The sequence below is a fragment of the Brachypodium distachyon genome, chromosome 2 (genome assembly GCF_000005505.3).
Source record: "Brachypodium distachyon strain Bd21 chromosome 2, Brachypodium_distachyon_v3.0, whole genome shotgun sequence".
NCBI classification, from domain to species: domain Eukaryota; kingdom Viridiplantae; phylum Streptophyta; class Magnoliopsida; order Poales; family Poaceae; genus Brachypodium; species Brachypodium distachyon.
The window spans coordinates 58083788-58102353 of NC_016132.3; the positions used below are offsets into that span (position 1 = coordinate 58083788).

Here is an 18566-nt window from a genome sequence, read left to right on the forward strand (position 1 = left end):
CTAGCAGCCGTACGCCACACCGGTTTAAAATTAATCTCGTGAGAAAGAACTGCGGACTCACGGTGATATTTCCCGTAGGAAGAGGAGATACTGCCACCAATATTAGGTGTGTAAGCTTATCCGTTCTGAGTAAACATTAGCATTGATCTGAGTTTAGTTCTGCAGTAGCACTTGAGAGTGCACGTAACGCACGGATTAGAATGATCGTCTATCCCTTTCGTGTCCTTCTCGACCTGTCACGGTCTCTTCGATATTCTCCTTTTCGCGTACGTGACCATGCGTGTGTTTGTCTGTAAGAAGTGCATGCAACGTATTGCTCCTATCAGAAGAAACGGCACGTCAATGGCATGCGAATATGCGATGCATGGATGATCGCCCCGTGCCGCTGCCGTGCACGAAAGGATATGCTGCCAGCTTAACTTACATAGATAACGGCCGGAGTACTCGCGTGCACGATCCGGCTATGGGTCAGTATTCATTGATGTGGTCTGAGGAGCTTTCCATCCAAGAAGTTGTAGTTGACGTCCTGTAAGAGCCATGAAGGTTGCTGTTCCGGTAGTCGATGAAGAACAATAAGCATGGGTTTGAGGTCGACGTTGTGCTTCAGTGTCCACGTCATTGATCCTTGGTCGAGGGTCCAGACTTGGAGACGCCAATAATTAATGGGTGAAGGATGCGTAGTAGACGCCCTCCTTGGATTTTCCTAAGTGCCTGTAGTATGAGATGCCCTCTGGTTCTTTGATCACCTGGCACTTACGATCGGTTGAGAGTACGGGCATGGCGCCTTGGAGCAGGGCCGGGGGCACAGGGTCCCAACATCTTGTGGCGGGGTTGACGACGTAGCGGTCGAGCAAGAGAAGGCCGTTGCAGTGACCGTGGACGTGCAGGCTGCCGTCCCAGTCCCGGGACGCCTTGCCAGGACCTGCAGACGCTGCGACACGTGGCAAGACAGCGCGGGGCGAGGCGGCTGAGGACGTCGGCGAGCACGTCGTCAGGCAGGCTCGGCGCCACCACGGTACCGTCCATCTTAACTTCTTGCTGCGACCCAGACTTAGTGATCAACAAGGTTGGGTAGATATGTATAGTTGGGTTTGTCCCAAGATCAATTAAAAAAAAGCACGCAACTAAAAATTATTTGGACAGAGGCACCGGCATGTGTCTACAAAGCTCAGCTCTCACGTGTATATGCATGCATGAACCAAGCCGGCCTATACGGTATATACCTAATCGAATACCAATTCCTAGCACAAGATGGACACCTTTTTTTTTTTGGATAAAACAAGATGGACACCTACCGCTACTGCTAATTAACCATAGCTAGACTCAAACTCAGCTAACACGTTCACAACTCGGACTCTAATTCTAAACAAACTAGCTAAAAGCCCTACGGAGAATAACTAAGAACACAAAAAATTAGTATAATTATCGAAGCGTCATGAAAACATGAAGAATTTTCCTTCTCTTTTTGTACTTTCATTTCATCCCTTGGTTTGAACGTCGCTTTATTTCACAAGAAAATGCTAAGTGAAAACAGACATAGAAGTTTAAGGAATATCAGTTTGCAAGAACTATTCAATCTTTTACATCCTGTTTGATAGTAATCATCACCTGAATGTGGCTCCATGTAACTTTAGCTACTATTAGATTCTCCTGGTTGATATGAGATATACCTGCATAGATTGAGATCCTTCATCTTTACGGGAGAGAATTAGTCTTTGAACTCACCGAGGAGATATTTGCAGTAGTTTTGCACATGTAAAAAAATAATCCTAACCTGACATTGGTCAAGAAAATCAGTTTATCTGTTTCAGTCTACTGTACCTTACAACCTTGAACTCTCCTTCGTGTGAACATCAAAACCATGTAGATATATCATTGGTAGAGGGTCGGTGGCTCATTTCAACTTGGAAAACAGATCATAGAGGTCGAATGATCAAGTTCTATTGCGTGGAATCCCTTGAGCTACAAATTCTGATAACTGAACGTTTACTGAAATCTCGACTCATCTGGTAGTAATTAGCAGTTTGCACCTCAGCACGATTTTGACCAATTAGGCGAGCATGTAATTCGTTTGGCCTTTGGTGTAGACCAAACCAACTAATTACCCTCGCAAGAAAATGACTACACGGAGACTGAATGACTGATCCAAAGGGGTAGGAAAGCAACAACAACAGCCAACAGCTTTTGATCAGCAAAAGAATCAGCGGAAGCAGACGACGAGGCTCCTTGCCAGCGGTAGCGCTACCAGAGGCCCTGCTCGTTGTGCCCCTGGGGGAAGTAGACGACGAGGCTCCCCGCCAGCGGTAGCGCTACCAGAGGCCCTGCGCAAGAGGTCTCCTGCTCGGACATGATGCACCCCACCACTTGCGCCAAGTCACGCCTGCCCCCGCCTCCGCAGCCGGTGGGGAATCATCTACGCGACGCCAGCAAGCGGTGGGATTGGGAAGGAAGGAGACGAATTGGCACTATGGGGCACAGGCGGGGGCGGGAGAGAAGGCAGGCGGGGGCACAAGGGCAGGCGGCGGCAGGAGAGAAGGCAGGCAGGCGGCGACGGCGGGAGGCGGTGAGAGAAATACGGCTGCATGACATAAGGCAGGCGGCGGCGGAGGCTGGAGGGGGGGGCAGCCGGCGGCGGAGGCCTTGGGCTCCCGACGGGATTAGACGGAGAAATCATGAATTAGGAGGGGGGTGGCATATTGTTTGTAACTAGTTAAGTGCCCGTGCGTTGCAGCGAAGACATAAAATCCTATCGCTTAATAAGAAGAATGAGCAACATGAAAAAATTAATGTAGACATTATTTATCAGATAACAAGTAATTACTCTTACACAATCAAACTCCTTGTGACAATGTGGGAGAAAAACAATTAATACAATCGAAATGAGCACTTTAACCAAAAGCATGGATACGACGAGGTTGGACTACCGTGGTGGCGGTGCACTGGCAAAATGGCGTCCCGTTCACCTACTCAAACATCTGACCTAACCTTCCACCCTTGGTTTGACAACCTCAGAGATAACTATCTTGTGCTGCCGTAGCGGATGGCTTCACAATTTGGGATATTCAGGGGTAGCTTCGTCATAGATTCCGATCTTTTCCAGCAACACGTCATCCATTGCCTTATTAACATACACTTTCACTTCCTATAGGTGCAGGCAGTGGGATGTACATACACCAGTAGCAAAAAATAGACAAGCCTAACATCTGGCTTAATTAATTAGAGTGATATATAGAAGATGATGACATATACAAATTCTAGATATCTCTCTGTCATTCTCCATCTGATTGGTACACCATTTTTTGTTTTGCAAATTAAAGCCAGAAGAAGCTAATTCTCTCAGTTGAAGCTACTGCAATCACAATGCAAGAAAACTGCAAGCCATGATCCGGAGAAAAAAACAATCATATCCACTGGAATCTGGACCAAAGAAAAAAAAGAAGAAAATGGCATCTTCAGTTCTTGATCAAGAGAAAAATTGCATCCTAGTAGAGATTTGCACGCCCGTCCAAGAAGAAAATAGATAGGGTAGAATATATGATGCATAGTTCATCCTATACATGAACTGGATGTATCGTTCAAATCTAGATCTTGAACATGGTAAGAACAAAAGGGAAATCAAAAGGCTATTTATTTGTAGAAAAGAAGAATAGTTTGTAGCTCTTTTTTACTGGACGTATGACACATGCATTTTTTGTAACAAAGCACAAAGCTGTCTGGTTTATTCTTGATGTTAATATGTAAAAGTCAAAAAGCTATTTATAGGCAGCAACACTCTACTCTAGCCCATCTTTCGGTGAGTCGACACATCTCAACAAAAACAAAACCACAAGGATGGCTTATAGTGCCCTCAGAAAATAACAAAAAAATAATCTTGCACTGCTTTAACTGAACCAAGAATGAATTTTCAAATACTTGAAGAGAGCATAGTTGTCTTCAACAATTATTGAAAGAGACCATAGCTATCTAGTTTTACCAACTCTGTCGTGTCGGCTAACAAGATGAAACACAAAGCCGTGCGTTCTGCATCCTCTAAATCATCATTTTGTAAGGGGTAAATCATCGTTTTGCATTTGAAACGAGGTCACGGAGCTCAAAGTATTTTCTAATAGAACTCGCCTTTAAATTTATCAGGATTTTTTTCCCTCAATTTTTTTTTATCAGGATTCTTTTGACAAGCAACTTCATCCTTGAGTCAAAACTTTGAAATGAACATACATATGGAATAACTTCCACCGACCACTGTACCTTGTTCGGTGCAATCTGTACAAAAAGTAATACCGAGAAGGAATTAGAAGCATGATTATTTTATCTAGCGGTTTAAACTGTCTACATATGACGACTTAGCAACAATGAACTACTTTTATGCCTTGTTACCATAATCTTTACATGGACAATATATGACTTTAGAAGCACTCTACCATTCTGACCTTGAATAGCACCTTCTCAACAACAGCAGAAAAACAGAAAAAAAATTGGATGTTGAACATTGATCCAAAAATAGAAAAACTGGATGTCGAACATTGCTTCAAAAACAGAAAAAAAAAATTGGATTTTGCGATACTGTACTTTTCCTCATAATTTGATAAACACATATGCACTGAACTTTTTGTAATATTCCAAGGCTCACGATTGTAATTTCACATAATATGGTCTTTGTTTTCTTCTACTAAAACATACAATACATGTGACTGCCTGGCAATTAGATTCCATAAAAATAATTAATGTCGTCCTTTCTTGATGTTAAACTGAGATGCCTTCTTGACTGCCCACTGTCCATACCATCCTGACTAAGAGGGTCAACACACCACAGTTATTTATACATGTCGGCTGATCAGTACTGCAGTATATTTTTGTAAAAGTAATAATTAGAAACAATCTAAGACATCCAGTCCGACCAGTCTAGGAGCTTAATCTATAATATGGGCAGTGCACAATCCATGGATAAAACCCAAATCAATGAATTAACTTTAATAAATCAGTCATAATTGGTTCCTTGAGATTCATATTCATTCAGCAGAAGAAATGCCTTGTTACGATCACGCTAGTGTCAAATACAGGTTAAGCACGTTCATTCAGCGACTGATTTTTCTTTTTCAAAACATAGTTGACAAACCGTTCCATTTTGCTATTATGTAGTAACACGCAGGCAAACTTCACATTAAATTGTAGCACTAAACTATTCAAATTTTGTTTTATGTCCATACTTTGCTACGATGAACAATGACGAATGTACATCCATAACAACTATTCTTTTTTCCGAAAAGAAAAGAAGGAAAAAGGCAAGTTTCAAAGGGCATTGTAAAACTTCTCTTATACAAACTAAAAGCCTACATCAACACACAAAAAAAATTGAGTTACTTGCAGGAAAAACAAGGTAAAAAGTATAATGAGAGATCTATTTGATCGACTTGCCTCTATTCTTGAGTAGCTCACAGCCTGATCGAGGACTTCAAAATATAATACTCTTATGATGAACAAATGATAGAGTGAAAGAGAACAAGCGTATGACAAATTATAGAAAAGGCAGGTACCCTCTTATCAACATTTGTATCGAAAAAGCAATCAAGAAAACTTACCCTTGAAAGAAATTTTGGATTCATGGTAACATACTTGGTTTTTTTTAAGGCAAAACTCTAACAAGATAGTATAACCTAAGCTTTCTGCTACCAAGTTTAAGTGTAGCTCTTGCACCCTCTATATGAAATCTATCATGTATAAAACCATCATTTTACTACCTTCCTGCTTTTTTATTCTACAAAAGCAAAGATACATATCATATACAGGAAAGAATATAAAATAAATAGATCTTGTACTTCGGAGATGAGCGTTTGGATGAATCACCTGATGAACATAAATACAAACACCTGACATCTTTGTTGAGGTGCAAAAAAAATGTTAGTGTAATCTAATCTGACATGAGGAAGGAAAGGACAAGTTACCTCCTCAATAGACAGTTAGAGACTCCTTTCGGAAGAAAAGAAAAAACCCTGAAAGGTTGGATCTACCTTAATTTATACTCAAACATTAACAATTGTATATAATGTTTCCCCGTTCAACAACTTAATAAGAACACTGATCAACTGATGCAAAAAATTTGGCGAACTAAAATTGAGAAAAATACATGAATATATATGTCCACCAGTAAAACAACATGATCAAATATGCCCTTACGAATTATGACTTAGAACATCAAAGATCAATACGTACCAGCAATAAGCAGAAGACCTTCACGAGCAACATTGTCATCCTGGTCCTTGGCACGAGCCCTGAGCAAATAGTCTTCATATATATCCTTCTAGATGCTCTCGAAGTAATCAACCCTATGAAACTCACACAACATAGTGTTGTAGGTAACATTGACCATACCAATTCCCCTGTGATCCATCTCAGAACATCACCGTCATTCAAACTGGAAATACCTTGCCCTCACAATACATAGGCCCCTGTGAGCAAATTGTGAGCTCCATGGTTTGGAATCACTACGCACAACTCCATTTCATCAAACAAGCCACGTGCACGAGCTCCATATGTCAGCATGGTGAAAATCTGGGCCATCGTCTTGAAAGTCTCCCTCTTGTGCATTTCTTCGAGCAACTTGAGGGCGTCAAGAAAGGCAGAAACCTCCCTCTTTCGCAACAGGTGTCCATCCTCAAGCAATATGGCACGGCATCCAGGACGAAACCGCGTAACAGGGCGTCAGCCATGGTAGAACGGATCAAGCGCCTGGGCAAGCCGGCATCCTTGAATTCCACGTCCGGCGTCACGCCCAACTTTCAGAGGTTGCCATGGAGCTTCGCGTTCGGCGGTTGCCATGGAGCTCGACGTGCAATTGCACTATGGGCCACTCAGTCCACCCAAGCCTCCAGCTCAACATGGTCGCGTGTGCCCAAATCTACTGCCGCTCCGCCGCCGTCTCGCTACGCTGCCACGGCCGCCGTGCTAGCTTCGGCTTCTGGAGCTCTGGGAGAAGAGGCAGCGAGCGGATGGAGAGAGGAGGCGGTGCAGCTATGGGGAGGGGCAGAGGGCCGGCAGCTTGTTGACGAGGAGGGTTTGGAGTGGCGGCGGCAGCTCAGTGAGGAGAAGGGGATCGATTCGGGTCTGATATTTTCTTTTTCTTTCTTTGGGGGCAGGGAAGAGAGGCACAGTGGCATCGATTGAAATTCGCCCGAGTTTGACGTACGACGCACTAACGCAAGAATAGTATAGATTTTGATGGAGTGACGTACCGCGATGATGTCCGTACCATCACCACCAACTCCAATTTAATATATTGGTAGTTATAGAATTAGGAGGGGAGCGGTGACATATTGTTTGTAATTTTGATAAAGTGACATACCGCGGAGTCCGTACCATCACCACCGACTCCAATTTAACATATTGGTATATATATATATTGAAGTATACGACGGCATGCAAGCCGAGTAGTTGTCTGTAAGGACTGGAATTTTTATGGGCCGTGAGGCCTGGTACGCGCTGTTGATTGGGCAGCATCGGAAAGTTGGCCTTGTAGTTGTAGGGGAGTCGTATTTACGGTTCTAGGCCACGAACCCATGACCCACTTATCCCTTGGACATCCAGTGGAGACTGATCCAAAGTCCTCTTCCTCTCAAAAAAAGAAAAAATATCCAAAGTCCTCTTCGGTTCTTTCCATTCATTCAGACATCTGAATTCCCCAAAGATGTGCAGTCCAGTTTTTCCGGGGAACCTCGTCTTCAACCCAATTTCAACAACACCGACGATCGGGAATCACGGGTATTCATATCATTAATTACTGGAAAACGTCATGGAGTATACACAGGCAGCTGCTAAAATCAACACGCGAATGAACGAAAGAACGAACGAACGAATAAACCCTGTATAATTACAAACACCCTGCAAATTAATAGCGCATGAGTAACTCGCAGGCCGGCGCTTCATGACGAGCTGTAGCTCAGCTCATCATGATCTTGAACTCGTCGAAGCTGAGCACGCCGTCGCCGTCGAGGTCGAACCTGCAGATCATGGCCCGGCACTCGCCCACGGGCCGGTCGGAGCCCAGCCGGCCCAGCATCCGCCGCAGGCTGGCCGGCGTGATGCACCCTAGGCCTTCCATCTCGTACATCCCGAACGCCTCCTTCAGCACCCTGCATCGCTCCTCTTCTTCTTCCTCGCCGGCCCAAGAAGCCTGCTGGGCCAGCCTGACGAACTCCTCCTCGCAGAGCATCCCGTCGCCGTCGGCGTCCGCAGACGCCACCAGCGCCTCCGCCTCCTCCGCGGGCACGTCCTCCCCCAGCGTCGCCCCCATGCACGCGCGCAGCTCGGACGCCGAGATCCGCCCGTCCGCGTCCTTGTCCAGCGCCGCGAACAGCGTCCTCAGCTCGCTCCACGACGAAGACGACGACGCAACAACCATGCTGAATTGCTGCTGCTGCTCTGCTAATTACTCTGTATGTGCTTTGGTGGTATATAATCTGAAACCTCTGAACCCTACGTGCGCGTTGCTTGCTGCAAATGGCGCTATGGTGGTGCTTGTACGTGATGTCTGCATATATAGTCGTCTTTGATGAGAGGGGACGCGATTTTCGAAGCTTCACGGCAAGGCGGGAAGACGCCGTGCCGGCGGCTGGAGGTCGGTCGTCGATGGCGAGTACGTATATATGCCGCGTTGTTGCAGGTTGGACCAGCAAGGACGCAGAAAAAACGTCTGTCGTGGTCAACGCTCTACAATGGCAAAATTTAAGAGCCGCGACTTGGAAACTAGCTAGTGGGAACCTTGGAAACTCTGTGGCGTGTGGGAGGACGACGTTTCTGGCCGGTTTTGTTCCGTGGACCGGAGGAGAATCATATGCGTGGGGGGCGAAGACACGGGGAAATCCTGCTGCTTCTGGTTACCAAGAAAAAGTGCTCGGTGTTGTTGGCGCGTGCCATCCGACTTGGCAAATTAAAGGAGACGGGCGTTGTTGGAATCGCGTGTGTATCTGTAAGCAGCATCCCCGAGTTTTTTTTCCCCCCGAGTTAAGGACCTTGACAAGTGGACATCATATATTTCATATACTGTCGCTGTCCTGTCAACGTTCATGAGACTTGAGCAGTACTTCTCGAGAGTTTGTCTTTTTTTTCAGCTGCTGAGAAGTTTCTGAACATTACTCGATTCTTCAGCTGTCTGATTTTTTTATGAGTGTGGCTATGTCCCAGGTAAACATGGGCATACCCCCGCCCGGCAGGAAAACCCCACCGTGCCTGAGAAATGGTATTTTTTTGATACTAAATAATCATTTTTGATAAAAATGATTTTTATACATATTTATCTGAAGGAAAAATATGTTTATTTTTAATCCATTTCGGGTTTGAGCCGGGTTTTGGGCGGGAAACTAAGGCCTGGGACGTCGAGCTTCAGGACAGGCCATCCGTGCCCGCGTATAGTCTCAAGCATCTAATTTTTAAGCAAAAGATTTAAATTCAGTTGATGGTAACAAAGTCGTCGTAATATTTGAACGTCATCACTACTGCCTCTTCATCGTGCATTCCAAATCTAGCCCTCACCCCGACGGCGGCACAATTGAACGTAGAGGTGGGCCGCTACGGGATAACCGGAGGCTTCCACATGCGTGAACTACTCAAGAGAAGATCGTATTCGTGGGAAAAGAATGGGTCGGGCATGTGGTGGGCACCCTGGACTTGGATACGGGCTGAATCTCCAAGTCTTCGTTTTGCAATCTGTCATTAAGGTTAAGTACAGGCATTGCTTTGGGATTCGTGCAAAAATGTTTGGGAAAGCACGGAAGCACTTGCCTTATTTTTTAATATTAGTTGGTTCTTCACCATGGCGTAGCTGGCGAGGTGACATTGGATCCGAGTAAAGATGGCAACGGCTCCCCGAAACCCATATCCCCGCATTTTTGTTTTATCTGTTAGGAGACGGGGATAAGTCAAATTTAATCCCGATAGGTTTCTTCAGAGGTCAAAAATGAAACCTAGTCCAACACTCCCCGAAGTAGGTACCCGATGGGTTTCAGAAAAATATTAGGAGGGGCCCACGAGATTTACAGTTGGTGCGTTACCGAAAAACAAAGATAGGTTCTCGCTAAAAAAAATCAGGAATCCAAATTTTCAAAGAGAAGATACTTCCTATTTAACTAGTGATACTAGTGGTACCAATGGATCTCTGTGTTTGGTTTAACTAGCTGTACTAAGTTATTTATCTTCACATTGAACCCTTAAAATTCCACTAGAGCAGGTAATTGACGTTTAAAATGTACAAGTTGACACGAAAAAATAAACTACTCTCTCCATTTCATATTAGTCGGCACGAGTACAAGTTAAATCCGTGTCAAATAATATGGCACAGACGAAGTAAATTACTAAAAGCGAAAAATCTAAAGTGAAACAAATCAATCTTGAGAGGAACACCATTAGAACATTCTCCATCGCCCGGTCGGGTATCGCTGGCTTACTCAGGTGGTAATTTGTAGTTTTGTACTCCTGCTACAATCAGCGTCGACGACGTTTCGCACCGCGGCACGCCCCCTTCGAGCCCGCCTCCGGTTTCGCTTCCGCCTCCTTGGGCGGTGGCAGGGAGACCGCCGCCACGTCCTCCCATGCCTCCTCGTCGGAGAGACGGAGGGAGAACAACCGCTCGGGAGGCGGCGCCGGGGCCTCCGCCGCGGCGGCGGCCGCTCTCCGCTGCCTCGCCGCCCGCCTCTGCACATATTCCAGAGCAGCGACATGCTTCGCCACCTCGGATCGTAGCGCGCCGGGCTCCACGGCCAGCGCTGCCTCGACTCCCAGCCTGCAGAGGTAACTATTGCCGTCCTCCTCGTTCATGGCGTCGGAGGATGCAGACGGCGAGGAATCGGCCGGCGGCGGATTTAGATCTGCGGATGGAGGTACAGTTTCCCGAGAAGGATCTAGAGAGGAGGAATTCGGACCGGTTGCGCAGACTTCGCCGCTTGCCTCGCCGGGTACCTGGACGCCTCCCTGAGCCCCCTGCATTACTCGTCTTCGTCCGATCCCTTGGCCGTCTGTCCACAAGCGCCGCCTCCTCCCGAGGAAAAGTTCTGATGGAGCTATCGATGCTGGAAGCCCCGATCGCGTTACACGGAGTAGTTCTGAACGGTTTCTAAAAGGACATATGCAGCCAGAACCCAACCTCAGAACGTTTGTACTCTTCTGCTCCCTCCGTCTCATATCAAGGCCCGCTTCTTTTGAATTTTCAGACCAGTTTTTAGGTTCCAGGCAGATGAAGCCCAAAAGAAGAGAAAATTTCTCACTAGCTGCCAGGAGAAGCCCAACCCAAATCATGTGTAAAAACAGCTGTCAGGAGAAACTGGTCCGAACCAGTTTCTTGGGCTTCTCCGCGTAGCATTTTCGGACTTGCCCTCGCGACGAACCGTTTTTACGGGCAAAATGCCACCGCCAAGTTATACCCGCGAACCGTTTTTTCCTAAGACCTGAGTCCATGTCCATCGCCACCTCCCTCCATCTCCCCCGAAACCGGCCGCCTCGCTTACTCCCTCCATCCCGACCGCCGGCCGCCGCCCTCATCAGCTCCCCCGGATCGGGCCGCCGCCATCCCCATCTACCCCGCAACCGCCGCCCCCTCCCCTCCTCGCCTCATCTTCCTGAATCTACGCCCCTCCCTCTTCCCTCTTCAGCCGCTGCAGCTTCCCCAGATCCGCCGCCGCCGCACTTCGCCCCTTGTCAGCGCCAACACGACCTCATAGCCCTACCGGAGAGCTCCAGGACGACGTTGCCCCGCCACCGGACCTCGTCTCTTCACCGCTAGCCTCCGCCAGAGACCGTCTCCCGTAGATCCGCCATGACCTCCCTGGAGCGCCGCCGAATGAGAAGACCTCCTCCCCGACTCCTCTGCCCAAGCTCCTACCGTCCTACGCCCCCTAGTCAACCGAGTTCCTCCCCACCCCAGGTCGCCGAGCTCCTCTGGTTCTCTAGCAATACTATGTTTTTTCAGTGGTTTTAGTAAAATTTCCGTTGCTTGGTGAACTTGTGATTCTGGTATAATTTTTTTTTATGTTAGGCATTGACGAATCTCAGAAATTGGTTGGATCTAAATTGTGAACCTCCAATCTTGGCTCTTTTTGTATCTCAAGAAAATTTAACATCTAAGTGTGTATTCTCTGTTGCTTGCTGAACTCGTCATGAACCTGCAGTAGTTTCATGTTTATCGCAAGTTCTGAACTGAAATTCCAGAAGCCAAAAAGAAGGGAATGTTAACAGTTTCTGGGGCTTCTCTGGGCAGCAGCTTGTGTGAGAAATTCAGCTGAAGCTAGCTTACAGAGAAGCTCCAGCTGAAAAGAAGGGGGCCTAAGTGACTCAAATTTGTGCAAATATGAATGTATCTATGCCTAAAAGCGTCTAGATACATGTAATCGAAAGTCACGGACGGAGGGAGTACTTCTGAACGGTTTCAACTTGGAAAAAGCTGGCAAATCTCATCGGGAAAATTGGAGCTAGGTTCTATCTCGTTTTGAACACAGTGGTTTCATGGAACAGTCCTGTTTAGTTTCACATGATCTGTTGCAGGGCAACAAAAAAAAAACGGGATTTATAATGAGCGAACGTTCGCTATTTAATCTCTCAGAGCGAACGCTCTATTGGCCATTCGATCGGACAGATTATGGCTGGAATCGTGCCACGTGTTTTTGTGGGGTGGCAACTTTAGGTTCCTGGATAGCAACTTTTAGTTATGTAGAGTGGCAGGTTTAGCCTGTGAAGGTGGCAACTTTAGTTCTATACATGTGACAACTTTGTCCCGCCGCACTAGAAGATTAGGGAACGAACGTTTAGTTGCGTGAGATTGCAACTTTAGTTATGTGAGACCGGCAATTTTAGTCTGTGACGGTGGCAACTTTAGTTTTGCGAGACTGCCACCTTACCCGTGACGCCAGAAAGTTAGAGAGTGAACGTTTTATCCCTATTCCATTAAAAAAAAACACGTTCACGTGCGCACGGTGCGGGTGCTGACTCTCCTGGTTGCTTTTTTGCACCTGTTAATTCAGACTCTGCGCGCTTCTTGTTGAACAAAATTCAGACTTCATTTTTCTTTACTTCGAGACGTGTTGGTTCAGGCCTACACTAGCACAACCGTTGGTCTGAAAATTCGAATTTTACTCTGTTTTTCAATTTCTCGATCGAACCCCTCCACGTACGGAGTACTTGGCTTCAGGATGCAATTCTAACATGCCGGAAACAAGAAAATACCCCTGCATACTACTCATTAGAAGACGCCAAACACGATGGAACCGGAAAAAGAACACGAATATACTCACTCTGTCCCATATTAAGTGACTTCTTTCTATTACATGTATCTAGACGTTTTTTAGGTACAGATACATTTATATTTGGGTAAATTTGAATTTATATTTGGGCAAATTTGAATCACTCAGTATGGGATGGAGGAAACAGGTGGAATGGTTTATCAGCAGCTATAACGGACGAGGTCCCTTGTCGTTGGAAGCGGCCGGCGATATAGTATCCAGTCGCAAACAAAGACCCGTGTTTTATATTAATCGGGCGTACTCGTTCTCCTTGAGATTTGGAATCCCTTCTTGGACTACACCTGAAAACTAATTGACACTGTCGACCGACTCGTTCCTCAGGCTATTCTCACGTCTCAACATCAGCTGAAGCCTGTATTTATATATACACGCATACACTTGAGACCTAACCAATCACCAGGACCAGCTGAAGCTACCATTGCAAGCATTCCAAGGCAAAGCCAAACACACACACACATGCTGACATACACTTGAGAAGATGGTGCATTCTGCGATAACAGCGGGGCACTTCAGCAGCGTGTTCTCGGCCATCGACCGCGACGCGGACGGCAAGATCTCCGCCGCGTAGCTCCGCCTCTGCCTGGAGGCGTCCCTCGGCGACGGCCTGTCGGCGGAGGAGGCCGAGGGGCTGGTGGCATCGGCGGACGCCGACGCCGACCGGCTGCTGGACGAGGCGGAGTTCCTGCGGCTGGTGCCAATGCGACCGGCGGTCACCGCCGGCGCCGACGACGAGGACGACGAGGAAGAGCGGAGCAGGGGCTTGAAAGAGGCGTTCGGGATGTACGAGGCAAGGGACGAAGGGCGCATCACGGCGGCGAGCCTGAAGCGGATGCTCAGCAGGCTGGGGACGCGCCATGAGATCGACGAGTGCGCGGCCATGATCCGCAGGTTCGATCTGGATGGGGATGGCGTGGTCAGCGACGAGTTCAAGGTCATGATGGATGCTTAGCAGCAGCAGCAGCCTGGTTGTCAGTGTAATGCAGCGTTTGGCATGCAGCGCAGGGCATGAAGGATTTATTTGTTTTTTACTGCACAACTTTACCATGTTGATCTGTTCACGAGTTTTGTGTCATTGGTTTACCACGTCAATATTGTTGCCTGTTGGTCGGTTTTTTTTTGACAATTGCCTGTTGGTCGTTGTTGGTGACTGAAGAAATACTTCTGGCTTTCTGAATTTTATTGGTTTACCATGGTATGATTCATTCAGAACTGAGTATATAACTGAAATGACTTCTGGCCCAGCTAGTTTACTAATTCTTTCGACTAACACAACGACGCCGCCACCAAAAGCAAAACAAATATTTACTGTCACTGTCAGCAAACTCAGCATTGCTTGAGCTGAGTTCAGTACACGTAGAAGCGTCCTATGCAGATGTTCACTTGGTTGATTTCCTGTTCTGTCAAAGACTATTTACTGTCAGTTGCAGCTAGATTTCTTGGCCAAAGAAGCCAACAAAAGGCATATGCATGTGTACATATTCTTTTTCTTGGCCAAAGGAATCAAGAAGAACAGGCATCACATTGTACAGAATTTTTTTTCTGAACATTGCTTTTCTCTGTCCCCAAACGGTTGCAGCTACAGAATAGCGTGTGACCATGGACCTCTGCCTGGCCCCTGGTCTCGCCCCATTTTGCTTCCTCCTGGCATTTGCTTCCTGTAGAGGCGATGCCATTGTCACTGTGCTACACAAGGAACATGGCTAGCAGTATCGGCCTCCTCCCATGTATATATATGGTCCACCCTCCTGCCGACGTCACGCCTCCATCCACACACTCTCCGGTCACTTCTCCGCCTCCCTCGCCTCTCCGCATCCAGTTCTTGCCGAGCTTCCGTACTAAAAATTAAATCTTGGCCGTGGCTGGGCTTGCCGAGCGGTGGAAGTGAAGAGATCCGGTGGAGGGGAAGCTCGTCCGGTGACGCAGAAGCTCGATCCGGCAGGGAAACTGCATCGAGGGTGGACGCGGAGGCGATGGCGGTGGTCGGGGGCCACGTGCGGGTGCGCGTGGCGGGGCGGCTCGTCCGCGCCGTCGCCATGGAGGAACTCCACCTTGCCGTGCTCGACCAGATGTTGCTCGGTGGATGGCAAGGCTGGATCTCAGCTCCACCATCCTTTGCTTCCTGAAGATCAAAGGTACCTCCTCAACATCTAAATCGTTTCCCCCCTCATTCCTCTTCGTCAGGATTATCGCCTCATGTCCTAATCCAATCTTTGTGTGCACGTGATTGATGAAGATGATACACAGCTGCCCAAAGCAGTGCCCTTCCCTTACACCATCACCACCTTCAACAGCTCATGTGGCTGGTAACTCTGCATCCCAAGCCAAGGCTCTCCTTCAATAGGTAAGGGATATATACAGTACTAATGTTCTTTTTTATTTACCTGATCATGTAAAATTGTTTTCTTTTTTAGAACACATTCATGTAAAAATTGTTATGGAGCAACAAAGACCAAAGAACACATGGAGAAAAAAAAATGTATGAGCTTGATCATCTGGATTGTTTTAGATTCTGAAAGCCTTCTTGCTTCATTGGCAGAGGCTGCATTCTTCATTGGACTAGGGGAGAACAGGTGATCTCTCTCACTCCTTTGTGCTCTGTTTACATACTAGCTACTCCCTTCAAAATATAATGATGCTAGTTGCAGTGATTATGTCTGAATATAATGATCAGCTAGAACTCTAGTCCAATGTGTATTGAAAAATTTACCATTTGAGGTTTCAGAAACTTAAATTAGGTAACTGAAAAATTGTTAGCTTATAATCCTAGGTACTGTTGGCTTGGTTAGCTTCTTTTGCTGCTAGTGCATTATCTTATAATTCTAGCCACAAACAAAAGGAATAAAGTACTGTGTGCAGTCATCATTACACATGGCTGTGCAAGAACCAGTTTGAGATGTTAAAAATATAAAGTTCAGGGAAAATGATCAGCTGCTAGTTAAAAACTTAAAACATGGCTCAGTGAAATATGGCATGCTAGTTAAAGTACTGTCAACAGAGACTGTCTCAGCCACTCTCACCAGGTAGGGAAACAAGTTTCATTTTCAGTATGATCTACAGTATTGAACCTTAACACATGTCCTATTAGTCTTATTTTCATTTTCAGTATGAAAACCACAACTATACTATCTGCAGTACTTAGACACTGAAAATTCTGTATATGTACAATGGGTGATCAATTCTGCATGTTCAATTTGATTGCTGTGTTAAATCAAATTATTGGCAATTCATGAAAATTATGCTTGCTGCTCAATTAAGGGGGGGAGTACAATTCATGCCTTAATCAAATGAACGGGCTCTGAGGTTGCTCCCTTCCTTTCTTAGATTGCCGAGATTCCTTCCTTCATTTTCTGAGATTGCCGAGATTCCTCCCTTCATTTCTGAGATTGCCTTCCTTTTTAAATTCTGAGATTCCTGAGAATTCTTCCTTCCTTCCTTTCTGAGATGAGATACTTCCTTTTTGAAATTGCTCGATTGCCTTTCTTTTTAAATTCCTGAGATTGCTTCATTCCTTTCTCATATTCTTTGTTTAATTTAGGGAGCAGAGGGACGCCGGCGGCCTGGAGATCGCCTGGAGCAGATTCTTCCTCTCGCCCGGAGCAGAGGACGAGGAGGACGCGGGGGGCTTGTCGGAGGACGACCTGCGGCTGCGCTTGGCGTCGGAGGTGCTGGCGTCGCCGGGGAAGCTGATGCGGGAGAAGACCCTGGCCTTGGCCTTGACCGCTGCCTTCGCGTGCTCAGCCTCGTGCCGCGACGCCGGCGGCGGCTGTGGAGGGGCAGGTCGTCGTAGCGGTCGGAGGAAGTCCGGGCGGCAGAAGGGCTCGCTTGGACTTGCTGGCCGGAGGAGGTGGTGGGGCGGCAACTTGTGGAGGCGGAGCTCGCCTGGGAATACGATCGGGAGTAGGAGGGGCTGGAATTGTTAAGGTTTTACGATGTGAAGGGTTTTTCTGTAAAATGTCATTTAGTTCAAATGAAATTCTCCTGGTGTCAATTTTTCGGGACGGAGGGAGTACATGAGAACTACAGAAGACACATGAAGCGTTGCTTAAGGCACATCTCGGTATCACCAGCTTCATTATACTCCAGAATTAGATCTAGGAATTGACAAACGAAATAAGAACAATGGATCATTAGATCTAGGAATTGACAGACTGACAAAGGAAACAAGAACTAGAGTTGACACGGAGAAACCAACATTTATATTCCATATACAAACATGCATTGAGAATTCAAAATTTCAGAAAACTGAACAAAACAACGAGTAGTACTACTTCCTTAAACAAATAAGGACTCTGCATTACTTCCCATGATGTATGTAATTGGGTCGATCAGAAGAGCGTCCGGAAGTAGGTCCGTGCGATAGAGATGATTCACAACAATATGGAACGGCAACAATTAATAAACATACAAAAGAGTGACACCAATATGCAAATAATAAGATCAGTTTAAAGGTTAGGCTACCAGGATTTCCGAGCTCATAAAATTCGTACAGGATATGCTTGAAAAGATATCAAAATACTAGGTGACATAAACCATACGTGAACAACTGAATTCGCAGGTTGCAACACACGGGCATCATGATCTCTCTAGTTCTTAGCCTTCTTCCTTTTTTTCGAGGTCCTTAGCTCAGCAATAATTCCTGGGAACTTGTGGACCAACGCGACGAAACCATCCGTTAACACGGCCTCCCTGAAGTTTTCCTCCTCGGCAAAGAAAGCAATTCACTTGGTTTTCAGCTCAGCGCAGCTGTATGTCTCAGCACAAGATAAAGTGTCCGCCACTGTATCCACGGACACACCATCCCACAGCTTCTTGGCACACATGATCTTCAGCCTCTCCATTGCATAGCGGTCGGCCACGGCAAGCAGATGCTTGCACGTCTCGATAGGAGTGTCAGGCAATGCGTCGGTGTAGATGAACCGGAGGAAGACTTCAAATGTTGCAGGCGCAATGTCTGCCAGCGTGATGCTCGACATCGTGGACTCTGCCATGGAGCCGAAGAGCTCCGCCTTGAAGACCGGCGACCGGGCGGCGAGCACGGCCCGGTGCGCCGGGAACGTGTCACCGCCGACGACAAAGGAGACGTCGGAATTACCGTCATCGAGGAGCCGGCCAAGATGGGCCCCGATGTCGGAGCACGGCACGACGAGAGGGTCATCGTCGTCGCTGCGCACGACCATGACCCCCCATACAACGGTGACCCAGCCGTCGACAACGTAGCGAGACTCCAGATCCCTTCTCTTGGCAAACCGTGGCCAGCCCCAGCATCGCAAGTTCTTGGGTGAGAAAACC

The 18566-nt window shown here is 46.9% G+C and overlaps 3 protein-coding genes, 1 long non-coding RNA gene and 1 pseudogene across 4 annotated transcripts; 2 read left to right on the plus strand and 3 right to left on the minus strand.

Annotated features, from left to right (window-relative positions):
* Positions 1–4291: 4291 nt before the first annotated feature.
* On the minus strand, positions 4292–7168 carry LOC112271124. The gene is made up of 2 exons (XR_002964015.1): positions 6208–7168; positions 4292–5987 (listed from the first exon to the last, which is right to left on the minus strand). It is a non-coding gene; the product is annotated as an uncharacterized LOC112271124 (long non-coding RNA).
* A 570-nt stretch (positions 7169–7738) lies between these two features.
* On the minus strand, positions 7739–8515 carry LOC100842218 (probable calcium-binding protein CML31). Its single transcript, XM_003565053.4, has one exon. The coding sequence runs from the start codon at positions 8390–8392 to the stop codon at positions 7931–7933; it is 462 nt and encodes a 153-aa protein (XP_003565101.1). The 5' UTR covers positions 8393–8515; the 3' UTR covers positions 7739–7930.
* A 5173-nt stretch (positions 8516–13688) lies between these two features.
* Positions 13689–14509, plus strand: LOC100823980 (annotated as a pseudogene).
* A 203-nt stretch (positions 14510–14712) lies between these two features.
* On the plus strand, positions 14713–17327 carry LOC104582961. The gene is made up of 4 exons (XM_010234532.3): positions 14713–15409; positions 15511–15618; positions 15689–15847; positions 16813–17327. The coding sequence occupies exons 2-4, from the start codon at positions 15572–15574 to the stop codon at positions 17195–17197; spliced, it is 591 nt and encodes a 196-aa protein (XP_010232834.1). The 5' UTR covers positions 14713–15409; positions 15511–15571; the 3' UTR covers positions 17198–17327.
* A 373-nt stretch (positions 17328–17700) lies between these two features.
* On the minus strand, positions 17701–18531 carry LOC100824286 (BTB/POZ and MATH domain-containing protein 1-like). The gene has a single exon (XM_024458207.1). The coding sequence runs from the start codon at positions 18452–18454 to the stop codon at positions 17996–17998; it is 459 nt and encodes a 152-aa protein (XP_024313975.1). The 5' UTR covers positions 18455–18531; the 3' UTR covers positions 17701–17995.
* Positions 18532–18566: the final 35 nt, after the last annotated feature.